This window comes from Schistocerca piceifrons, chromosome 5, assembly GCF_021461385.2.
Source record: "Schistocerca piceifrons isolate TAMUIC-IGC-003096 chromosome 5, iqSchPice1.1, whole genome shotgun sequence".
Lineage (NCBI taxonomy): Eukaryota > Metazoa > Arthropoda > Insecta > Orthoptera > Acrididae > Schistocerca > Schistocerca piceifrons.
Window position 1 is genome coordinate 388,873,889 of NC_060142.1, and position 26,816 is coordinate 388,900,704.

At 39.7% G+C, this 26,816-nt stretch overlaps 1 protein-coding gene across 1 annotated transcript; it reads right to left on the bottom strand.

Moving 5' to 3' along the window:
- LOC124798677 (cytochrome P450 6k1-like) lies at positions 1-26,053 on the bottom strand. Its single transcript, XM_047262177.1, has 5 exons — positions 26,035-26,053; positions 16,852-17,751; positions 10,079-10,309; positions 7,620-7,871; positions 1-400 (listed from the first exon to the last, which is right to left on the bottom strand). Exons 2-5 carry the CDS (start codon positions 17,741-17,743, stop codon positions 222-224), a joined length of 1,554 nt encoding a protein of 517 aa, XP_047118133.1. The 5' UTR covers positions 17,744-17,751; positions 26,035-26,053; the 3' UTR covers positions 1-221.
- Between the last annotated feature and the right edge of the window lie 763 nt (positions 26,054-26,816).

Sequence of the window (26,816 nt, forward strand, 5' to 3'; positions counted from 1 at the left end):
TATATGAGTACAGTTTTATTGCTTTTGAGTTCCATAGTAAATTTAATTTCAGTCTTTTTCTCATAATCCAACGTGTGGAATTAATCACTGTTAACTAACACATTTAAGTTCATTAAGTGTAATACATCAAGATTAAGTCAGCACTTGATTACACAGTCTTTCACACTATTTAAATTTAGGTAGAGCATCCTATTGTGCTACAAGCTGTCGACTGAAGGTGTTCAACTTGCAGCCACTTGTCTCCGCTCCACCTTCAGGTCGATTCCGCCGATTGGTGTCAGCACGATGTTGTTGGGAGCCATGCGTAGATTCGACTGCTTGTCTCCAGCGGGCAGAAAGTCAAATTTTGACAGCAGGTGTATCAGTGCCAACTTCACTTGCATCAATCCGAAACGCATGCCTGCAACAAAATAAATGTGTCATCACTTCATTGTGGATGTGACTGATAATGCTGTGTTGTACCGTGGAAGCACTGTACCAAATACGTATGAATGGAAAGCTCGAACCAGCATCCATTTGTGTAGCCATTCGAACACCTGTCTTACTGTAGCTATAGATGAACCCAAGTTGGCGCCCAGGTAAATTGTGCGAATCGATTCATTCCCTTTTCAAAAGATTTTAGTTGGGTTGAAATCAATGCTCAGCTAATTGCACCGTTCGGATTTTACATCCAAAAGCAGTCACCCTCGTTCGGATATTACGTGCGGATACGGTCACTCTTAAATAACTCCCGGCTGGAGCGAGACTGATAGTTCTAATTAAGTCCACCGGTGTGTCGGACTTAGATAAGACTTAACCGTTTAAAAAATCGTGCTTCGTTTTGTTTTTACGCCCAAAAAACGAGGTTTTGGAGGTTCCTGAAGTGCGCCACTTCTATACATTAAACCTGTACGACTCGGTTCAAACTTTTCAAGGATGCAGATAAATGGATAAATTCAAACTCAAACTTTTTGCATTTAACAATTTTTATCCGTTGTAGAGGTACGATAGATTAATGTCGAGCTAAATGTAACTTGTAAAACTCGTTCTTACGTAAATGGTATGTGCGGAAACGGTTTAAAGTGAATCAAATAAATAAAAATCCCTTCTTACCATGAAATTGAAAACTTAATTTTAAAAATATAGCTTCATTTGGATTTCACTTGCAAAAAACACGCTTAACACGTTTTTTGAAATTTTTTTTACGCATGTCTCTTCTAGGTTCCAAACTTGTGCGAATCGGTTCAAATTTTGTAAGGAGGTAGACAAGCACTGGTAGTTAAATGTCGTCCTATTGTTTTGTTAAAGTTTTAATCGTGCCACGGCATAACGGTCAGAAGTAGCACGTAAAATACACGTAAAATCCGGTTTTATACAAATCCCACGAGTTGGGTCAGTTTAAAGTGATACAGATGAAAATAACAAATATATTCTTATGGTAATTATAAGAACTGTTTGCAAAAATCTTTCATCGTTCGGGTCTTATGTGCGAAAAGTGAGGCGTTTGATGAAACTGTGTTTCGCAGAAACGCGTTGTATTTTAAGCCTGAATTCGGATTTGATAAAAAATAGTTATTACAGTTGATTATTGTGTCTCTGTTTATAACTTAAAGATTTTGTTCACCATATGCAAATCAATTCATGCACTAAACCAAAACTATACCAAGCCCTGTATGAAATGCTATACTGCTTGATCGAGCATTTAAAGTTTTATCGATGACCACGCAGACAATTTAACTAACCCGGAAATTCCTCTAAAAATAATTGTCAGAAAGAATTTCAGCTTATTTTTAATCAACATAAATTTTTTACAGCGTTTCCTTCAAATAATAATATGCTATATTGTAGAAATTATAATTTCGGTCAAAACAAGCTTTAATTCGTTTATTTTGTTACAGGAGTGAGAAGTTGATAGTATTTGGTCATGCATACGTTGTTTCGTTGTTCTGTTAATTTCTGCCAATCATACTCATCCTTATTTCGGATTGGTTGTTGCATTACTTCGTTCCAAAGTTATTCACCTGAGGTTTTCTAAAGGCAGTTCTTTATTTTTCATTTTTATCATTGCATACTTTAAATAAACAATGACAAGAATTTTAAGACAAGATATAATGACAAGAAGTATGCTTTTCAGTAATCAATTACTTGTTGTGCGAATCGTTCAGCTTGAGATGAAGTAAGTTTTTAAGTTAGTTTGTCTATGTAATTTTGTCGTATCGTAAATTTATTTACATAATATAAACTACTTAAATACATTATCATGTACTTCGCACAGTATTTAATATTTTGCTCGGTATTGTATTTATGTTTGCTATTATTTTGTGCACTGTGTTAAGTCTATATTGTTGTTTTCTTATCTTTGCATATAGAGTCTCGTGTATATAAAAATAATAACTAAAGCATTGAAGAAACTAAAAAATGAAACAAAAAGCTTCCTGCATGCATGTGACCTTGTCGTGGTAGTGATGCTGGTGTAACAGTAGGCTATATAGGGCAAATCAACCATACCATGCAGGTGACTGAAGAGGATCCAGAATAATAATGTCCTGTTCAAGCAACATCGTTAGAAAGATAAAAAAACCTGTACTGGATCAGTCATCGTTTGAGTTAACAAAAATCAACATCCGTTGCCAAGCTATGGCGGTGTAGTGTCAAAATTATGGTAAAGTAAAAGCTGGGAACCAGAATGAAAAATGATCCTGTCACAGCCCAAAAAAGGCGAATGTGTCCAGGGCAGAGTTAGGGATCTAAAAGAAGGGAACTAGCTTTTCGATTTATCTGGCAGCTTCAGAGGCATTTAAGTCAAAACATCTTGATATATTCATGCTTTTTTATGAGTTAACCCTAATTACCCAACACAGTGAGCTCTCTTAGCTGAAAGATGTTAGCATATCTGCAGTTGCGATTTATTTCCCTGATATGAGCCCAAAATCGAGAAGATTCGCCAGCCATGATAAACAGTATACAGTATCATATGGTTGACGAGCATACATGTAATAGCTAAAGAAGTTTTTCAAGGGGTATAACATTTCTGGCGATAGATTTGCTCCTGGGGGATGCTAAAATATTTTTTTGATTTCTAGCTGGGGAAGAGGAGGGGTTTGATTTTTTCCCCAATGGGAACATTTCTCCCAAAACCTACCCCTGTTACATGTATGGTGAGAGGTGTAAGAACAAACAGACACAAATTTATGTCCTACTAGAGAGTAGGATGCATCTACAATAGGAAGTATCCCATAGTGGGGATGCATGCATCCTAAACTTTAATGATACATTGTATCATACTGTGTGACATGACAAATGTCATGTTGGATGACACGATGAATTTGTCATGTTATACCACATGACATCATGTATCATGTTACTTTACTCGGCACTCCATATTACATGACATGGTTACTAACAATACTAAGTAAAAACGCGCGAGTATGACAAGATATTTGCTTCAAATGTCTTTGAAACTGCCACGTCAGCCAAAAAGCTAATTCCCTTCTTTTACAAGTCTGACTCTGCCCAGGACATATTCAGCTTTTCTGTGCTATGACAGGAACATTTTTCATTCTGGGAAACTTTCAGTCGTAAACTTTGGGAAAGAATCAAAGACGTAATTTCATTCTTCCCAGAAAGGAATTCATCCGACAAAGGAGTGTAACATATTTATAAACAATTACTTATACTGAACCAGTGCTGATTCATACCAATCACTGAGAGGGATCAAACTTAAAAACAAACAAATACTGAAGTAACTTTTTTTAAATTTATATATCCGGCATATAGCGCCCATTCTCTCGTAGGAGCTGAAAATTGAAACGAAACTACTTGTCATATACTCCTTGGTCAGTTTCCATTCCGTCGTTTGTAGGACGACATTTCGCAAAATACTCGATTTAATACTGCAATTGAATGAATTATTTTAGTTATGAACTTGTTGATCACACTTGTCAGAGTTGTAACAGTGACCAGTTACGACTCTAATCATTCATCATCAGAACTAAAACTCCAGAAAAGACAGAAACTACTATTAAATGTAGTTATGAAGATACTGAAAAGGTCATGATACAGAGAAATATAAAAATATACCCAGTGTGCTGTACATATTAGTTTCGTAACGAAATACCAGTCACATTTTAATTTTTCTCTTCATATTGCCCTTTTTAATGTTTTTATAACTGTTGAACAGTTTAACAGTAATTTTGCATATTTGTGATTTCTGTGTTTTTAATTCCAATTACAACTCAATAGAGCCAAAATCGGTTAACCGTCGTAACTCAACCAAATGTGAACAAGATATTTCTGAATAGAGCAATGTATTGTATGTAGATCACATGTACCATTTAGTCTGCCCGTTTTCGCTCCAGGAGTATGGCAAGCATGATTTAACTTATTTCTCAACTCAAAGCGATCTCCATAATTTTTTGTTGTAGGTGAATGGTAAGGAGTTGTGGTCTTTCTATTCTCCAAAAAGAAATATACTCGGTAGTGCGCAAACAACAAACGTAGCAAAGAGTTTATTTCAGACAGTAGAGTGGAGAGACACAACGTAGTCTGTGTTTCAACTTCGTCAGTTCTAGCAGATTTCATGCCAGTTGACTTGTTAATAGTCTCATTTTCGTATTAAAATTTGTCTTAGTATACAGGAATAAAATCAAAACAAAATAAAAACAGCGTAATGCCTTTGTTACGGTGTTTGTACTACAGTATGGCAAATATTTGCATTATTTAAAACGATTAACAACAAACTTAAAAAAGGGATCAATAAATAAATAAACATATTATGCAGTACTGATAAATGGAAACAAGGAAAGTAAAGGAATTTATGTTTTTTATTATGCGATCACATTTGTATTACTACATGACTTGCTTTAAGAATGCCAAATAATCATCTTCACTTCAATATTCAGTACTGGATCTTAGCCTAAATGAGAATCATATATTGTCACTCACTGAGTGACAATGCACGTTCCTGAATGAGCACAGAGATACAAAGCAGCATGTAGATCTACAGATAACCTTTGAGATGTTAAAATCTGTGAAAGAATACAGACGTGGTTTCCTCTGGAAATAAATAAAATTCTGACACAGTAATAAATAAAAATTAGAATTCTGTCCACTGAAGAAATAGTGTAGCCTCATTTCAAAACATACTAGTGTGGCCTAAATTTTTATTTGTCTATGCACATTCCTAGCATAGTAGGAAGAGAATTTATGAACGGATTTCACAGATATTATGTCATGCCATTTTTAACGTGTTGTTACCGATTACAGACAGTATCTGACAGGTAACGTGTTGCTGATTCACTTTAACTATGAGCATAGCATCAGGTATAAAATATATGGAGCGAAAGGTTATCTGCTACTTGTACAGAAACCAAACACAGTTGTGAGAGTCGAAGGACGGGAAATAATAGCAGTTGCGAAGTGATTGAGACAGGCTTGCGATCCGTTATTCACTCTGTGCGTTGACTAAGCTGTGAACGAAACCAAGGAAAATTTAAAAAGGAGACTAAAGTTCAGAGAGAAGAAACGAAAACTGTTTACTTTTTCAGAAGGCTTTGAATTTTGGAAGACGGCAAAGGGCTTGGAAGAGTACTGAACGGAATAAATAACGTCTTGAAAAGAGGTTATAAGACGAACAGGAACAATAGAATACAGTCGAATTAGTTCATGCGACTGTGAGGGATTAGATTAAGGAACGACGCACTAAAATTAGTAGCTGGGTTTCACTATTTGGAGAGAAAAGTAACTGACGATACCAACTAGCAATAGTAACAAATGCATTTTTGAAGCAATTAAATTTTTTTACATCAAATACGCATTTAAATGTGAGAAATTCTTTCCAAATTGTAGATTTGTTTGGAAGTGAAACGGACGATAAACAGTCAAGAGCAGATGAGAAGAGAACGTTTTGAAATGTGATGTTACAGAAGAATGCCGAAGAATTAATGAGTAGATAAAATAGCTAATAAGGAGGCACTGAACCGCATCGGAGAAAAAATAAATTCATATCACAACCTGGCTAAAAGAAGAGATGGCTATACAGAACACAACTTGGAGCATTAAAGAATCACCAATTTGGTACTGGAGGGAAGTGTGTGCGTGGGGTGGAGGAGTTTTATAGAGGGAGAAAAAGGCACGGATAGAGTATACAGTTCAAATGGAAGTAGGTACCAGTACTTATAGACCATCATGGAAAGCTACATCAAAGGAGCCTTTGGACTTAAGAGCATAACAACAGCAATAATAGTAGTGTTTGTAAATTTGGTGTGATTTAGTATTCCAGTATCTGACGTTCATCTCGACTGAACTAAGTATATTAACCTCAGGTAATTAAGTTTCTGGATTTTTTGGCAAAATCATAATAGGCACCAGTTTATCAATTGGTTGAGGAGTATTTTAAACACAGAGTGGGGCCACTGCTTTTTGACACTACTACATATAACGATGACGCTGGCACAGCTAATGCAAGAGGCCGTGGAAGGGGGCCAACCAGAGCCGACCAAACCCACTCATGTCAGGGTTATCTGCTGATACAACAAGAATTGCCACTTTCGACACCAGGCAGTTACTACATTGCGGTCCAGGTGAGGATCCAGCGTCGTAATGACGACGACACAGCAGAAAGACAGCTCCACAGCTGTGCGGTGGCTTGAGTATTTCAAGACCGAGCTGCAGGCTTTGTTGGGGCTAAGGGAAGAGAATCGACGCCTTTGAGAAACAAATATGCACCAACTTGTATAAATACCCCTCCTTTTGGAATAGAATGCATACAGTCTGGCAGCCGCAAGCACTGAGGAGAGGTCCATACCAGTCTACAGGTTGATATGGATGTACAAGATACCACCACGAGACTGGGCCTCCACTAACTGCAGGCCTACTGCTGGCTCTGAGTCATGTTGTGGACTTAGAGCCTTCCAGCCGTTGGGCCACCGCTGTTCTCACTTCCAGTCGCTGCCAGCCCCCTACCTCTGTTCGACACCAGGATGGTGCAAGCGACCAACCAACTTCTCCTGCGTGGGCATATTGTCTCTGCAAGCTTCCGTCTGCAGGCGCAGGGTCTTCCTCTTCGGGATCCACGGTTGGATTCCGCACGTTTTGGTACGTCCTGCCCTGAGCTGCGAGATAGCGTCCAGTCGACACACAAGCAGCCACACCCACCTCACGTCAGCGTTCCCACTGAGTCACCATTTCTCCAGGCGAGCAACACGACAGATTGCAGGAGACTGCAGGCCGTCTGCTTACAAGAGCACTTCCATCCTGCTGTCTTCAGCAGACGTTCTGGAGGGTGTTGCCACGGCAGAGTGTCGTTGCGAGTGTTGTAGTGTTTTCACTAATAAAATGTATGTTTCATCAACGATTTTTTCAAGTCGACATGGCGGATGGCTACCAGGATTCCTCCCATCGTTCTCTGTTTCCACACCAAGGGTGGTGAACTGTTTGCTCATGAAACTAACAACACAGTTCCACCAACCAACATACTGGCCATCCAGCTCCATCCATTAGAACAATTATCGATGAATGTGCTGCATACTTGTGTTATTAACGTTTTTCTCGATAGTTCTGCGTCGGTTACACTAGACGGGAAAATATTTTCATACAGATTATGTAAAAAGTTTATAAAATGTGAGGATTGAGTGACTCACCAATGCAAATGCGTGGCCCTTCGCCAAAGGGTAGATAGCTGTAAGGATGCCTGGATGCCTTCTGGTCCTCAGAGAAGTGCTCCGGGTCGAATTCCTCAGGGTTTCGAAAGAACTTGCTGTCGTGATGGAGTCCCATGATGGGAATGATCACCTTAGTTCCTTTCTCCAATACGCAGTCGTGTCCTGGCAGTTTATAATCCTGTACCACCTCGCGATTGAGAGCTGGAACGGGCGGATACATACGAAGGGTTTCTGAAAAAGAAAAGGGCAGATGTTAACGTATAAGGCTTAGCAGTTGTTGCACAGTGGCGCTTCATATAAAGTTTTAAATCTTCCCATAGCGATCTTAGTTAAATTGTAGACTGAAAATAAATCATAGAAAATGTGTGATCGTAATAATCCCACAATAGTAAGAGAAAGTATGTCGGTCACTAGTTTCTAAACAGTCTGGCTTATGGCTAGCACTGTGGTAAAAGCAGTGTTTCCTTTGCTATAAGCACCAAGGTAGATAACAGAGTCAGATACTATGAGAAACACAGTTGTGGAATTATTCTTCTGAGGACTGACCAAAAAAAACATTATACTGCAGATTGTAATGTCCATATCACAAGATGATGTCCTCCTCTGTAGCTAAGTGAATGAATGCCATGTGCAGGACCCAGGTTCGATTCCTGGTAACGCCAAAGAATTTTTCTTGGTGGGAGGACTGGAATGAAGCGCACTCATCCTCGTAATGCCAATTGAGGAACTACTTGGCGGAGTAGTAGCGCCTCCATGTCACGAAAATTGACAACGGCCGGAGAACAGTGTGCTGACCCTAAGCCTATGCATACAGCATCCAGTGATGCAATTGGCAGAGGATGGAGCAGGAGTCGGTAGATTATAATGCGCCCTCCACAGGCCTGTGTACGGAGTTTACGTTTCCATATATCACCAGCAAATGACGAGGAAGGAGAGAAAATATATGTAGGAGTAGAGGAACTGATGGAATGTGGGAAGGTGACGGACCATTCACTGCCCTAGGTGGTTGTAATGCTATTAGACAGTGGAAAGCAGTGTTGCTGCAGACTATGATACTCATCAACAACAATTAGCGCATTTGAAACTAAAATGAAAACCGTTAATCTAGGAAGAAGAAGTATAACTGGTGTCAATAGCTCTTCACGGCTTTTGATATTCTCCCTGTATCATCTATATGCACTGTTGCAGTCAAGCAACTAAAAATTATAGTTCTTGGGGGTATTTTTCTTTTGTCGTTGCAACTACAAAAATGCACATATTTTGTAGTTGCAACGACAGAACAAAAATACCCTCAAGAATTAAAAAGTACCTACGGACACTATGGCCACTCAAATGAAGAATAAAAACTATAAGTTTTTAATCGTAATACTGAAGTAAACTCGATTATCCCCATCATAAACAGTAATAACTGTCTCCTCTCGGTTGATTAATAACAGCTAGAAACAAAACTGCGTAATGAATCTTCTAGGAATTGTAACAAATAATTATCAAAAATGTTCCAATAAATGTTTAAGGTTTTAAGGTGCAGTTAGAGCAAACCTTGTTATTCTCTATGGCTGACGAGCAAGTAAGGTGCCTTGTGGGAAAGAAGTTACAAACGTCCAATCTGCATTAATGAACAAATCAGAAAGACATGTCTCTCTGTGTGTGTGTGTGTGTGTGTGTGTTTGTGTGTGTGTGTGTGTGTGTGTGTGATTGCGTTTGTGTACGTACGCAGGACGTAGTATATAGTTGTATGTGATCAAAAAGTAAATAACAGAATCGGGTAATGGTAGTCAGCGATGAGACGGGATCTCAGACACGTAAGCAAGCTTCTTCGGTTGGGACGTGATGGTGGCAAAGTCAAAATTTGTAGATTGGTGGGCGCCTCTATTTCTGTTTGTGTTCTTATCTGTTGTAAGGTCTTCATTGCACCAGTGCACTAATAATAACTACATTGTAAATATACGAAAATAAATATGAAAAGCAACAATGTTGTTTATGGGTGTCACTAATCATTCTGTACCGAATTACCTCATAGTAAGTAAACAAGAAAGTTGGATAATACTACTGAGTGTTTGGCTTAATTTTTTTCGAAGCTTATCAGCTCGAAAAAATAAAATTACATATTTAATGTTTTGTTTGTACGTGGCTACGTGTCTGGAGTCCTGCTACACATTGAAATCCAAGGACTACGGCAGGACGCTGCTACAGACACAGAAGCGAAATATCGCGGCACTGTGGCGTAGGGCTTCCCATGTGTACCGGGGCTGCAGACATGTTCCAGAAAATAAACAAAGAAATATTATGTAATTCTTTATTTAGAAATGATAATGAAAACTTTGTGATCACCCTCGTCGTAATTTAAGCTCTCCCCTGATAATGGCCTTAATGTGTTCACAGCTCCACTGTAACTGTGATAATGTATGAACAGTAATAACCAAAAGCATATAACGTACCGTTCACCACCTTTTCCAAGTATGGCATCTCGGTCATAATAACTTCGTACGTCACATCACCGTTGGTCTTTTTCAGCATGTCGTCAATTTCTTCGTGCAGTTTCTTCTGGATGTCCGGGTGTTTAGAGAGCTCGTAGAGGCAGAAGCTTACGGTGGTGGAGGAAGTCTCGAACCCAGCGAGGAAGAACACCCACGCCTGCGCTGCCACCTCCTTAGTCGTCAGGGTCTTTTCTGCCAGGGACAAAGTGTGTTCGTAAAGAAACTGTAACATACATCGTAAAGCAAATACTCTTAGTATTACGAACTGTCTTCCTACTAGGAGTCAAGGGACGTTAGTATCTGAACATTTCCACCCTGTAAGCTTAAGTGAGTGGAAGTTGTGCTTCCGAAATGTTCTTATATTATAACTAATTGTAATAGCAACAACAATAGCAGAAAACTTTACTGTAACCCATACTACCAGTAAATTCATACTATGGAGAAAATAAATTAAACGATTTATTGCAGCAAAATAGCCATTGTAGTTATACGATTACAATCATTTGAGAGTGTATTACAAGGATGTATTGAGTGTCTGCATAATTCTTAGTAGTAGATTACATTCAATGCAGGTATTGTGACAGATTATCATTTGAACCATTTATTGAATAGTCTCTAATTGATCTGGTCCTCTTGTTGCATATTTCTATATGGTATCTTTCACAAGACTGTCCACATAGTGTACACTTGTGGTATGTTGTATTTGCACAAATTTCATGGTGGAATCCGTGTACTGCGAGTCTTGTAAGTACGTGTCTCATCTAAAAATTTGCTGCTGTTCAAGTGCGGTCGATCATGGCCCCGGATCCATTGAATTCCCTTGGTACTTCCCCTCTTGTCTTGAGTAGTGATCTTAGTAGGTTCTCCGATGCTGATATGTTGGGAAGAAAGAACCTTGTCCTTAGATCCTCTATGAGGAAAGATTCTCGAGCGAGAAGGTAGACTAATCTTGATCTTGTGGTTTTTGCTATCCACAATGCTCTTTTGATATAGGTTGGTTTTGCTCTTTCCAATGTTTCTAAGTTCTTTTCATTTAGGTTTATCCATATGATTTCTATCCCATAAGCCAGTATCGGTATTATTTTTGATTTGAAGAGTGCCATAGCTGTGTCTAGATTTAGTGTTCTGACGGAACTTATTTCGTTTATCGCTCTGATGGCTTGTGTCGCTTTCTCTGTTGTGTGTTCAGTGAAGCACTTTGCGGACGGCTGGAGTGTTATCCCTAGATATTTGTAATCTTTTGTGATAGATATTTGCTTTCCTTGTAGTGCAATTCTTGTCGTTTTTGGGATTTGCCCACCTGGTCTGAATACCATCATTTACGTCTTGTCGGAGTTGATTACGAACTTGCGTTTTGTACACCATTTTTCCACGTCTTCTATAGTCTCCTGTAGTTTCTTTAAGTTTTTTGAGCCTATCACAATGTCGTGATGGAGAAAATAAAGCACAGTCTTAAAGAAGATATACATTCATTTCTGCAGGATGTTTAGGACCGTGTGTCTCTTACTCTCATATGAGGTAGTGTTAGTGTAAATTAAAAGAAAGTCCTGTGAGCGAATGTCTGGCAAAAAAGTACTTATTAAGATACGAACCATCTTACTTGTTTCAAGAACTAAGTTGATAGCTTATTTCTCACGGTTGATTGTCTCTACGCCTAGTCTTCAGACTGTGCTAATGTAAGTTACGACCGGATTCTGACAATGTATACCGATGCGAAATGCTGAACACCTGCAGTTCATAGATTGCATTTTACTGGTAGACTAACAGAGTACCCATCGTTGCGCAGCTAAGTATTTATTCCGATCTCATATTTGTCGATTCCCTCCTTTCCCCTTTCTGACGATCTCCTCCTTCGTCACTTTCCTGCCCACCTACTCCACTCCCTCTCTGTCCACCTCCTCCACTCCCCACTCTCTGACCATCTTCCCCTCTTTTCTGTCTCTGTCCATCTCCTCCTCTCCCCTCTCTCTGTCCTCTGCCTCTTCCCTTTCTCTATCCATTTCCTCCTCTGCCCCTCTCTGTTCATCTCCTTCTTCCCCCACTCTCTGCCTTTCTCCTCCTCGCCTGTCTCTGTCCATCTCCTCCTCTTTCCTGTCCATCCCATCACCCTCTCCCTTTCTTCTGTCATTTTCTCCTCTGTCTCTCTCCGTCAATCTTCTCCTCCCCCACTTTCTCCACATTATCACGCTCACCCCAAGAGGAGGCTGGTGATTCTAAACTCTAGCTTCTAGATTATTACTAATTTGTTTAAATCGTTCCAAGGATTTAGGATAACTTCACATATATTTGTACACATTTTTCTTCTGTATCTCTAGCGAGTTCCGCCCTTCAGTTTCATTTTCAGGCACCTTGTAGCCTGAACTTTGCGTCGTAGAATGATGTAATTTTGCAGGTGCATCCAGTGGTATATGCGGCTACTGTCTGCGAAATATGTCGTGAACAGGGTTTGTAGTAAAGAAGTAATAAGTTAAAACGTCATACATACTGTAGCAGGTTTTCACGTATCTCTGTATCTGACGCCATATCTCTTGACTTATGTGTCGTATAATGAGAGATTTTTCTAGGTACATTCAGTGTTTCAAACAGTATTAGTAGCAATGATGTAATAAATTTAAACGTGTTGCATGATGCGGTCGTTTTTCATGCAACTCAGTGTTTATTGCGTCATATCTTCTGAACTGTGGTTCGTATTATGATATAATCGTGCTCATACATTCAGTGGTATACTTGAAGAGGGTCTAGAAAGTTTGTTGCGAATTCAGTCAGTAGGAAAGACAAAATAAATTAAAACGTCATGCTTCATGCTGCAGTTTCACTGCATGAACAACGAAAATGTAGAAACCAATGAACTTGTTTCCTTTCCCCGTTCTGTGGGGGTCGTCAGCGATTAAATTATGGGTATTCACGACTGGTGGGGTACACAGCTTTTTCACCGCCATCCCACATCATCCCATTTGATAGGTAGGTGGTTATTATCACCACACCGATGATTTACAAACGGTAAGTGATATGCGTACCAAGTTTGGTTGAAATCAGTCCGTCGGTTTAGGAGGAGATGTGCAACATACATACATACATTCCTTTTTGTAACATGTGTGTATAAGACGGGTTTGATGTACAGTAGTACGGTCAGATGCAAATCCTTGATCTATTATGGAATCAAAGCATCAGATTCTATTTAGTATCTGTGTGTTAGCGGCAAGACTGTCTGACCATGCTCGCAGGGCTGTGCACTTTACCAGAATAATAACAATTGCTGTGTATCACCTATTTCTGCGTGGCAAATTACCTGCCCTATTCAAGAACATTTACCATGTAGAAGACAGCGTTCTGGGCACTACCCAGTTTCCTACACCTCATACGACAGTACATAACAGAAACGTTTAACTAGCAATGGTTTGTTCGAGGAGGTCCAGTAGTAAGAGTTGCCTTTCACCTGACTCTAATCCGATAGGTCTGAAGCTACAGAAACTATGGAGACGTGAGAGGACTGATGTGTTCCATGTTCCACACCTATCGACTATGGGCGCCTGTTACGTGAGCTTGTGTCCTATGCATGTGACAAAATCCTAGTGTACCAGTACGTTACTCTTTGGGAAGGTGAGCTGAAGAACGAATAGTAATCACATCAAGCACTAGCCCAAGAGCTTAAGTCCTGCTTAAGTGTCTCTGTAGGTCACAGTATTTTTTTTATTGAAAGTGTATTTGTACTCTGTTATCAAAAGTATTTAGATTTTAAATAAAGCAGTTGTTTAATGGAGCACCACATCTGCGCAACGGTACCCCTCCTCCAGCCCAAAACTCACTTCACCTAAATTCTGGGAGAACTTCAGCATTTAAACATAAGATGACAAAATATCTTTTAGACGTAACCATGAATATAACACCCAACTACGTATTGGCCCACAACAGTCACTCAATAGCTATTACACCAAACCACACACAACTCAGTACTAACCATCTGCACATGTATCTTAGTAAATAACAAGAGCTGTATTTCTGATATTTGATACAAAGGCCGCCGAGCTGTCGTCAACTTTGTGAGCTTGAGCCATGTCTTGGGCCGCAAATAATAATGATGATAATTGCTACATGCACCACAGAGTGACACCACAAGCCTTGACCTTCATATGCGTGCACTACCAAGTGCACTATTCGGATTAACTTTTGAAAACATCATAATATAGTGCATAAAATAAGCACTGCCTGCTATTTTGCCCAGCTCAATAATGTATACGTTAACCTGTAGACGAGTTGATGAGTGCTAGTGATGGCAGTTTACCATTAATTCATTAATAATGGTAGTGTAAAATTCCGTATTACGAGATTTAGTCTCACTGTCCTTATCTGTATCAACGATTTAGAAGAAAACCTGAGCAGCCGGCTTAGGTTGTTTGCAGATGATGCTGTCGTTTATCGTCTAGTAAACTCATCAGAAGATTGAAAACAAACTGCAAAACAATTTAGAGAAGATATCTGAATGGTGTGAAAATTGGCAATTGACCCTAAATAATGAATAATGTGAGGTCATTCACATGAGTACTAATAGGAATCCGTTAAATCTCGGTTACACGATAAGTCAGTTTATTCTAAAGACCGTAAATTCAACTAAATATCTAGGAATTACAATTAAGAACAATTTAAATTGGAAAGAACACGTAGAAAATGTTGTGGGGAAGACAGACCAATGACTGCGTTTTATTGGCAGAACGCTTAGAAAGTGTAACAGGTCTACTAAGCTGACTGTCTGCACTAAGCTTGTGGGTCGTCTTTTGGAGTACTGCTGAGCGATCTGCGATTCTTACCAGATAGGATTAACGGAGTACATCGTGAAAGTTCAACGAAGAGCAGCACGTTTTGTATTATCGTGAAACAGGGGAGAGAGTGTCACAGACATGATACAGGATTTGGGATAGAAAACATTAAATCAAATGCGTTTTTCATTGCAACTGAATCTTCTTACGAAATTCCATCACCATTGTTCTCTTCCGACTGCGAAAATATTTTGTTGACGCCGACCTACACAGGGAGAAACGATCATCATAATAAACTAATGGAAATCATAGCACGCACGGAAATATATAGGTGCTCGTTTTTTCCGAGCGCTATTCGAAATTGGAATAATGGAGAGTCATTGTGAAGGTAGTTCGACGAATCCTCTGTAATTTGCAGAGTATCCATACAGATGTATATGTAGTAATGTCCTGTTTTAAACCTCAAAACCTTCCTACAGGTATGGCATGGAACGAGAGCAAGAAACACTATTGAATGGATGAAGTAATAAACCTTTTCGAAAAGGGAAGAGTGTAAAGACAGAAACCTAGACAGATCGGCTTCATGCCATAAAGCAGGCCACTTACGGCAATACACTGACCCAGCATTGCACCATGGTGTTCTCTGGGATTTGCCATTCACTTGCCAGTCAGCACCCAGACGATTACTGTAACCAGGGAGAGTATGACATTCAGAATACACGACTTCTACAGCCGTGACGCCACAACAAACCCCTTCTTACATGAATAAGTACCAGCTGTCTGGCCTGGGTTGGCTTGTGTCAAAGTAATGAGTCATCCTGTCATAATTTTGTCATACTGTTGGCCTCCGCTTTCTGCCGCCACTCTACCATCATACTGACAAGACCGCCTGCCTAAAGTGCCACTTGCTGGGCCGCACATGAGACCCTCCTAACCACTGAGGTACAGGTCAGCTGGCAGTCTGTGTTTGCACCCCAAATGTCTGTGCCTGTCTCTAGCCTCAGCTGAGAATGGCTCAGCAACGACATTAACGTCATAACAACACGAGACTGCGGTATCAGCCCTGATGCTGCTCAGCCGCTGTTTGAGGTTGTGTCATGTTGGGACTGCACCGAGCCTAGCAGCAACAGACATTCTACTGCAGTGCTTCACTGCTGCAGAGTCCAAGTGTCTAGGCCCATCTTCGAGCCACTTACAGATGAGGGCTCGAGCTTAAAATAAATTAGTAAAAGGGTTCTGCTACCTAAGAGTGGCCTCTGTCAGCCCATCTTACCATACTCCACCAGACCATGCCCACATCCTAAACATTCCCAAAATAGCACTCTAGGGAAAATAAGATGCCAGCCACTGATGACTCAATACAGTGCATGATAAGACTAGACGTTCCACAGAGTTGCTACCATTGAAGATTCTCTATGGAGATCGCCAACGTAATTTATTTGTTAATCTACACATTCGTAATGAAGAGCATATGGATGTGTCAGTGAAGATGTAGCTGATAACATGAAGGTTGTCTATTGGTATTAACATCGCTCTTACAGTAGGAATTAGTCGTGGGTGAATAGATTTCGGAAACAGATGTTATCCAAAAGTATTACACACGTTAGAGAGACACATATGATTAAATTCATTTGACTGCCAAGTTCTAAACTATGAGAGATAATCATTACAATTTTATTATCGAACTGCAGTATGTAATGATGTGTTAAAATATCAAGGGCATTAAATCTCATGTCATTAAATGGGATCTTTGCGATGTATGATGGAAATGAGAGCAGAACAATAATATCTTAATACAAAGACATATAAGATTAACAGCCTAGATAATTCCTTAAATTAACATTTCAATATTTTTTAAAAAAAATGTATACACTAATAAATACTTGTTATGTATAGTATTCTTCAACAGACTTGATAATTCCCTAAATTAAAGTTTCAGTACTTTTTTAAAAACCATGTGCACTAAGAAGTAGGACTTACGTTCAGAATTTTTCCGCCCAGTGATTGAGAAGCTGTCATCCACGTATCCATTGTTCTTCAACTGAATCATCAACTGCAGGAAGTCCTTTCTTATGACCCCTGTCTCCTCTCGGTGTTTGACTGCGTCCCTGACGACCTTTGTGAAGTAGTCTGTGATGTCCTTTGGCGTGAAGGCTATAGGCAAAAGTGTGCGTAGTTTTGGATTCGAGAATCCCAGAGCCTGAGTCAGGTATGTACGCAGGGATGGCTTGAAGAAGCGCCTGCCCCATTGCCGGAACTCCGCCTCGGGGTTGTGCTGGCTGTCAACGTCGATGCCGAAGGCGCAGGAAGCAATGACGTCGGTGGAGTAGCGGGCAATCAGCTCGCGGACTTCCACAACACTGCCCGCAGGTGTGACGTCAGCCAGAATCTGCGCACAGTCGCGCACTATGCCGAACATGGCGCGCATTTTTCCCGATGTGAACGTGGGCGTCAGCTTCTGTCGCAGACCCTTCCACTTGGTTCCTCCGAGGAAGAAGAGGTGCGCCGTCAGGTGATCTGTCTCCTCGTCTACATAGATGCCCCGGTCGGGAAAGTAGTTGAAATCCTTCACTATGATCGTTTTGATCAGCTCCGGATCCCTCACAATGAGAAGAGGGTTGTTTAATGAGTAAATACCGACGACATCCTTGCCTTCTGCTTCGAAATAAATGTCCCTCAGATCCTCACCAGGGCTTTTTTTCATAAGTGCTGTGTTCCAGCCATTTCCCAGCGGGAAAAACGGCTCCAAATATGGCAGACCTTTTTTCTTCCAGTAAGTGTAATTGATTTTAAATGTAACATATAGTATCGCAAAAAACGTTGACAGAAGGGCCAACGCCTCAGTCACCCATGAGTCGAAGATAATAGCCATTTTGGTTCCTAGAGACATAAAAAGGGGAAACAGAACATTAGTATAACAGGATTATATTCATCATAACACGTTAATATTTATTTCCTGGCTGTGTTGTTCATGCAGTCGACTGCTACAATGTAAAAGTAACAGTAAAATAGGCTGTTAACTGTATTCCAGTGACTGCATTACAAGTTGGCCATGCGCAGTGGCCGCGCGGTTTGAGGCGCCATGTCACGGACTGTGCGGTCCCTCCGCTGGAGGTTCGAGTCCTCCCTCGGGAATGTGTGTGTGTGTGTGTGTGTGTGTGTGTGTGTTGTTCTTAGCATAAGATAATTTTTTAGGTTAAGTAGTGTGTAAGTCTAGGGCCGATGACCTAAGCAGTTTGGTCCCTTAGGAATTCACACAGATTTGAACATTTGAACTCTGTTAGCTTGCATTCGGCATCCTTAAAATGTATTTTACATGTGACCACATTAGTGTGTTTTTCCCTTGATACACTATGAGAGTTATTATACTTCTAAGATAAAACAATGAGCCTTACAGTTTTACTCTTGACATTGCCTTCTATATTTTATGCAATAGCAGAATATGAAAAACGAAAAACTAACAGAATGAATGAAAAATGTTGGGTGTCTCTCTCCCAGGCACCTCTCTATTTTAGATCTATTGAATATTTGAAGTTTGACCATAAATAATATGGTATAAACATCACGAAGAAATTTGAAACTGGATCCTAGGAAATTCTTTCTTTTTGCAGTTGATATCTTCGGAAAAAGAAACTAAACTGTTCTAACACTCATAAAATGTTAGATGTGTGGAAAAAAGTGTGGAGAAATTAAGCACATGTTACTGTGTAGAAACAGACGCAGATAAAATGTAGTATATTGAATCTCCATTGCCACAACAGAATTGTAGAAAAATGTGAGGTATTCCAACATAGTTACACCTGCCATATGGGATGTAACACAGGATAAGGAACACTCTGATTTTTTCGGCAAAACTCCTTCTCTAGGCTTAGATGTGTGTCTTTCATTTATCACTAATTCATGTTTCAGTAGTATGAATTTTTAGCCATAGTCCATAAATTCTGTATGATAAAATATCTGCTTTACGTCACATGTTAATGTGATGACCATTTTTTCTATCCAGACAGAAGATTTATATATTCTTCGCCATGGAAACCAAATTCAGTTTTGTAAATTACCAGTCAGCCCTTCGAAACACGTTGGACAGCAGTACATTTATCTAAATGTTCACTTGTGGCAGTTTTATATTTGCCAGTAAGTCTTAAATAAATGTTTGACTTTTACTTATTTTTCTTATTCCTTTCAGAGCTGCCCCAACATCACCAGCTTGCCACGAACCTAATTTGTATTTTCACAAGTTACTATTGCACAGTTATTTAGTGGCCCATGAAATAGAGAACAGATAGATAATGGTATCAGCACCACAATATTATACTAAAGGACTTTCGCTGAGGTACTGGTTTAAATAACCTGCCTTAATTGTACGAGTGTGGAATTTCATCTGATGGAAACTTCCTGGCAGATGAAAACTGTGTGCCGGGTCGTGACTCGAACTCGGGTCCTTTGCCTTTCGTGAGCAAGTTACCAACATATACAATGTATCATACGTATATTCACTGGAAACAGAAGGTTTACAGTTCTTTTCGAAATAATGCTGGTTTTTGTAACAGAAATAAAGGGGGCGTGGTGGCATACACGACCATAACATTAAAATTTGGTTTATATAAGTAATTTTCCTTTGAAACCCTATAATGTATATCAATGTAATCAGGAAAGACTACAGAATTAAATAAAGTCATAAAAAATTTCGGTTTTTCCACCATTTATAAGTACCCTGAATCCTTAAACAGATGTCTACAGAATGATCGTGAGCAAGCACCACATAATATTCACACAGCATGTTTTTGAGCGATGAAGACTTTCTTTCTTAAAGACAAGTTACCCCAGAACGTTACTGCATATAACACCACTGAAAGAAAATACACAAAGTACATCAACTTACAGATTTGTCTCTTCCCAGGGTTTCCAATGAATCTCAGTGCAAATGCGGCTGAACAAAGTTCTTATAGGAGTTCCAGGAAGTGCTTTTTCCAGTTCAAATTCTCACTGATATAATCAGCCAAAATTTTGGAAGTTTCGATTTATTTATTATTTCGTCACCATGTGTTACACTTATCATAGGTGTAGTACCTTTAGGTGTACAAAACTGAATTTGTTGCATCCTTTCGAAATTGAGAGTGAGACCATTCACAGAAAACTATTGAATGGTACTTTTAAGGACACTGTTTATCATTCCTTACGATTACAATACTACTGTCATTCCCAAAAAGGACTAGTTCTGTTTGTTTTGTAGTAAACAAAAGACTATTTTCATATGTTAGGGACTTCAGTGGACCTCAGATTAAGGCTTGGGGAACCCTACATGTGATTCCTCCACTGTTAGAAGAATGTTTACTGATTACATTTACTAAATTGCCAAGTACAGCTATCTGTATTCTTTTCATTAGCTATGGCATTATCCAGTGGTTGTCTATACTATCAGTCCTATAAAATCCCAATTTATGTAGAATATTCTGATTCACATAGCCAAATGCCCTACATAGGTCGTAGAACATTTCAACCAGTGCTATTCTAGCAAAATTTGGTAAGTGATTGTGTAAATGCCATTCTCGTTGGAGCAACTCTTGTGAAATCCGAACTGTGATTTACGGAAGACATTTTTGTTGCTTAGGTGGAATACTATTCTAGAATACGCCACCTCCTTAAAACGTTTGGAAAAGGATCTCAGTAGTGTAATAGGTCAGTAGTTACTGACATCTCTCCTATCACTTTTGTTATGGAGGTGTTTGACAATGGCGTATTTCAATCTCTCTAAAAAAAATGTGTTGGGTTAGTGAAGCATTGCATATTTAAGATAATACAATACTTATTATATGGGAAGAAATCTGTAATAACCTGATGAAGGTTCCATCAAATACAGATGAGCTTTTATTTTTGAGTGGCTATTTTCATAACTTCAGAAGGTGAGGTTAGTGAGATATTCATATGATTGAATGTTACGAAAGTTGCATTCTCTTTAAACAGCTGTAAGTTTTCTCTTGTGCTGTTTATCCCTATATTTTCTACTACATTTAAGAAATGATTGTTAAACATATCTGCCACCTCTGCCTCATCATTTATAGCCATTCCATTTAATTCAATAGTGATGGTGCTCTGTTCCAGGGCCTGTTGCCTGGCTCATATTTCATTACATTCCACATAGCTCTAAGCGTATAATGAGAATAACTTATTTCTGATATAATATGTGAGTTTCTTAATTTTTAAGGACTTTTCTTAGTAATTTTGAGTAAGTTTTGTAATGTGCTACAAGTGTAGGATCTTTACTTGTTCTTGCAAATGAAAACATTTTCCTTCTCTTTCCACATGACGTATTGAGCCATAGTCATCCATGGTTTTCTGCATGGCTGTTTAAAGTCCTTTCTGACTAGTTCATGTGAAAGGCTGCGCCAAATAATGACAAGGCTTTATCATGAGGTAGATTAAATTTTGTGTCAGCATTTGGTTAATTTTTCATTTTTTTAAGTAAGGGCCGTTTTTATTTTTTTAAAAAGATACAAATACTTTTGTAAAAAAACTTTTATTTTCTGTTTCTACACACTTTTAACTATTTTTCTACATAGTTGCCTTGTTTATTTAAGCACTTGTCATACCGTACAACTAAGTTTTTAATTCCCTCTTCAAAGAATTCGGCCGCCTGCTCCGACAGCCAAGAGTTCACGGCCGCTTTCACTTCATCGTCGTCACTGAAGCGCTGCCCGCCAAGATGGTGTTGCAGGTACTGGAAAAGGTGAAAATCGCTAGGAGCAAGGTCGGTGCTGTATGGTGCATGGTCCAAAACTTGCCAGCCAAAAGAATCAATCAAATCCCGGGTCTTTTGAGAGGTGTGAGGCCTAGCGTTATCGTGCAGGAGCAAAACTCCTTTTGTCAGCATGCCACGCCTTTTGTTTTGAATTGCTCTGCGGAGCTTCTTTAGAGTTGCACAGTAGGCATCTGAGTTGATTGTCGTTCCTCGTGGCATAAAGTCCACTAGCAAAACACCGCGCCGGTCCCAGAACACAGTTGCCATAATCTTGCGCTTTGACAGCGTCTGTTTGGCTTTGATCTTGACGGGTGAGGCTGTGTGTCGCCATTCCATCGATTGTCGCTTGCTTTCGGGAGTGATATGGGATACCCATGTTTCATCTCCAGTGACAATTTGACTCAATATGTCATCCCCTTCTTCCTCGTAACGAATCAAATGTCCAATGAAGTGGTAAATCTCTTCCCTTTGTGGTCCTCTGTGAGGAGTCTGGGTACCCACCGAGAATACAGTTTCTTAAAGTTTAGGTTTCAGACACAATTTTGTACAAAACTGATCTTGAAACATGTGGAAATTCCAAAGAAAGAGTGGAAATTGTGAATCTTCTGTCCTCCGAATCTTTGTTTCGACTGCAGCCACCAAATCATCAGTGACCACAGATGGCCAGCCTGGGCGTTCTTCGTCATGGACGTTTTGACGGCCATTTTTAAACTCTCTAACCCATTGACGCACTTTACCTTCACTCATTGCATTCAAGCCATAAACTTCTGTTAACTGACGTTGAATTTCTGCAGCTGATAGGCTTCTCGCGGTCAAAAAACGTATCACTGACCGTATCTCACACGCGGCGGGCGATTCAATAATCGTAAACATTATAAAGTAGCACAGCGATGCGTACACGTCAGCTACAGAGCTGCAACTTGCATCAGTGTGAACGGGAAGGATGCCGGAAAGTGGCGCGGTGGCTTGTTGCGGCGTCCGCGGGAACTACGGGACTATACGCGCGAACGGCCCTTACTTAAAAAACAACCCTCGTAGTTCACAAACAAAGCAAGCCACACTGTTGAAAGTAACCTATGTATCAGTTCTTCAGGGAAGAAACTCCCACTAAATTCCTTTGTTACTGTTGGCATCCCTTTTACTGCATACTCTCTCTTCACCGCTCAGAGCACAGATGAAATGTTCTCAGGTCTTCGCATAGGATGCATGTTTACCAGAGAAGCTTTTTTCTATGTTTGACTGACAAAGCGCTGAGTCAGTGCCAAGGAAAACTGCTCTAACTCTATGCAACAAGGCAAACGGATGTGCAGAGGGACTAGCCGCATTCCTTTCACACACAGCACGCTGCTTCTCTCGCGTATATGCTTGTATCTGTCACCAACATTAATAGTATGAATGTACGCAAGCTTTCCCATAACACTTGTTCAGTTAAATTTTCAGTGAGAATACAGAAGATGTTACACATACTCTGTGTACTTCATGAGGATTTTTTTATCAACTGATCAAAGTTTGTAGCTACATTAACATTGACCTCTACGCTATATTTATAATGTTTATCATAAAAATGTATAAAAACAGCGATTTGACGGTAGAAAAATCCATAATTGTTTTTTTTAAGTTCAAAAAATATTTCTATACAATCCACTAACTAGTAAGAGATGCAGTGCTAGACAAAGCTGACGGAAGTGTGTTTTTCTTCCTATTTGTGTCTAGCCTTCTGTGTGATCAAGGTCTGCTGCCTTCCATTCATTTAAAAGTTTCTCATGAAATGGGGCGGGGGTAAAATCTCTGCGTGTGAATACCGTCGTACTTTAGTCCAAACTTTGGTCAGAAGTTTAGCGCAAGATATCACACAGTTTTCACGGCCTTACTGGTCTTTTACGAGACACAATATAGCTCAAGATAGTGTGATTCGTCACAAAGAGAAATAGAGAACGTGCTGCTGTGATAACAAAACCACACATGACAACAATGTACAAGATAAAACCGCTGTCTTTTACCGTGCGCAAATCCTTGTGAGCCACATAAAGATAGGATGCCATCACATATGTCCCCAAGGCTTGCGATGCAACGTGTAGTCAAATAAAAACTAGGATTTGTGACTGAAGGTGGTTTATTTTCTAACTAACAAATGTTGTACAGTCACAGAAGTAACAATGACAGCTACAGATAAAACTAAGTAAGACAAAAACACAACGACATTACATCTGCTTCACTCGAAATATTGTATATATATCAACTGATCGAAGTTCGTAGCTACGTGTGGGAGAGATATTTCAGTAGAGAGTATCAGCTTGGGACTAAATTTTACTATATTTAATCGATAAAAAATTTCACTACTGAAATTTTGAGAAAGGACAGAATAACTTAGGGCAAAAATCGTAGTTTACATACACTGTGCCTCGAAATCAAGAATCAATCTAAGAAACTAACAAAACTATTAGAAAAAGAAAAACTATATCTCTTAAAACAAATTATTTGACTAATTAGACAATAAACTACGCGCATGTTGGCCTGCAGTTTTATAATGTTGCTTTTTACGTGAACGGCAGTGTGATGACGAAGTTACTTTACCACGTACAGAATTTCCATTGTACAGAAACGACAAGTTTAAGAGCCCGAGAAGGGCATAGACGACATTTCATAAGAAATTCTATGACTAATTTTTCTAAGCCACTGTCGCTACATCCAACATTCCTGTCAAATTCTGACTAGCCCGTAGTGTGTTTCTACAAGTAAGACAGGTGATAGGCCGGCCAGTGTGGCCATGCGGTTCTAGGCGCTTCAGTCTGGAACCACGTGACCGCTACGGTCGCAGGTTCGCATCCTGCCTCGGGCATGGATGTGTGTGATGACCTTAGGTTAGTTAGGTTTAAGTAGTTCTAAGTTCTAGGGGACTAATGACCACAGATGTTAAGTCCCATAGTGCTCAGAGCCATTTGAACCAGCCAAGACAGGTGATAACCGTCAACAACATCATTCACCACGATCGTTTAACTACAATTTCTCAATTAATCGGGAAAAGAACAAAGACAATCTCGAGAACGTGGCGCTACGCCATTTCTGAACTACACGTACTGATTTAATATCGGTTTCACAAAACAGTCACAAACATATCTCGAGGGAGGTCATCGACTGCGCTATTGCTCTCATAGTGTGTATGTGACTCTTTGATAATACAACTCCAGCATTTTTTCAGCTGAATTTAGATCTATTGTTAGGAAGTATACCATTTTGTTGTCCGGGTCCGACAGAATCTAAGTCAGGCGAGCGTATAATTTCTCACATCTTTTCAGATAGTTGACTGAACAAACCATATGCGCCTCACAGTTCACAGTTCTTTCGCGTTTTTATTAAGCTGATGAAGGAAAATATTTGAACAATATTGCATAACGAACGCATAGCTTTAATGCACCACAAACTGAAGTAAGCAATTAAACTTGTAAAAGAATAATACTGTGAATCAACAGTTCGTAATGGCTGACATAACAAGCTGTTCTTACATAAACGCAGTCACACGACTAATATTCCAAATTATTTACGGTAACAATGTGCTAATTCTAGCAGTGCAGGAATCACGTCTGAAAATATACACCGACAGTGTAAGCTATTGTGAGTTTGCATATAACCCCCCCCCCCCCCCCCCCGAGGCACAATAACAAGAAGAGGGCTGGACAAACTTTAAAGTCGATCTCTACGACGGCGAACTGCTTTGCACTGAAGGAAACTTTCTGAAATTATTCTATGAGTACGCAGCAACTTATATGCTACAAATGAAAACGGATGGAATCGGTGAGTGTGGCGGAGCCATTGTACCACAAACTTAATCATTTCTTGTAGCCAGTTTCAGTAGAATATTGTACCCATTAGATATAATGAACACAAGGACGCATGACAAACAGACTTTCTACCACCCTGTCAGTTTGTCTGTTTTCAGAAATATTTTTAAGGCGGAAGAGAAAAATGACGTTTTGCTAGATCTACAGTTCCAGACTTTTAATAAAAATAAAATGCTTTTCAGAATATGTGCCGCAAATATCGCCGTACGAAAAGAACTACGAGTATATTGATCCTGCGTACTGGTATTCGGCTACTTACAATGCCTCAGCGGTGAACATGAGTGCGTTAATTCTCGCTAACAGCTAAGAAAAGCATTTTTACTCTGTAATCACAACTGAACCAGATAAAATGGGACGTTTGATGACAAACCATAATATCTGTATGATAGAGCAGTGTAGTTTCGCATGTTACTCGTTAGTTGACAATGTGAATTAATGTTTAAACTACGCACCTGTTCTAAGTTGATTGGTATTTATGTGCTGTCGTTTATTTACTACAAGCGAGAGGAAATTTGCGTGTACGGAATGAGATCGGTCACAGAATGAAAACTGCAAACTATGGCAATAGGATAGAGCAATACTTGCCTGCTGCTGACCCAGTTGCTGCCGCGGAACTCTGTACGATATATTCTGCACGCTGCTTATATATGCGGCTGAAGGTCACAGTTTCGCGAGTCATGTCTCCACGTGACTACTCACGAGATAAAGAGATGCGCGTCCCTTGGAAATACTAAAAGGCTTACATCTGTGTACAGTAGACGTTTTCTGTAGCTGTCTGACAGAGAAATCAAACGACGTTACTAACGATTCGTCACATTTGAATACAGTAACCAACACGTTTTACAGAAAGATTTGCGTGTCTTCTGTCATGTCGCACATCCACATCTGAACTCCACATGATGTACCAATATTATATTTTATCCTACCTATTCCATTTACAGATGATGCGTGAGAAGAAATATCGCAAGTACTCTCATTCTCAACATTTCGAGAGTCCACATTCGAACATAAAAGAAACCTTTGTTCCCAGTTTCTGAAGCACGAGGTGAAAGGCGTAATCCGTGCCTTCACTCGTTTTGGTTCGTGGGCTCTGGGAATACAGAGTCGTTCTAGTACCGCCTCCCAGTGAAGCTTGTTGGACAATTCTTCTTCGATCTAGCACTTACGAAGAAGACTCGTAACGTAGCGCGCAGCTCTTCTTCGAATCTTCGTTCGACCGTTAATCCTACCTGATTTGAGTCTCAGATCCCTGAATAACATTGACGAATTACAAGAACGAGCGACAGGTAGGCGATCTTCTTCGTGGATGGGTTAGTCTTCCTTATAACTCTTCCCATCGTCTATCTTCTCCAGCGCTAGATTTATGA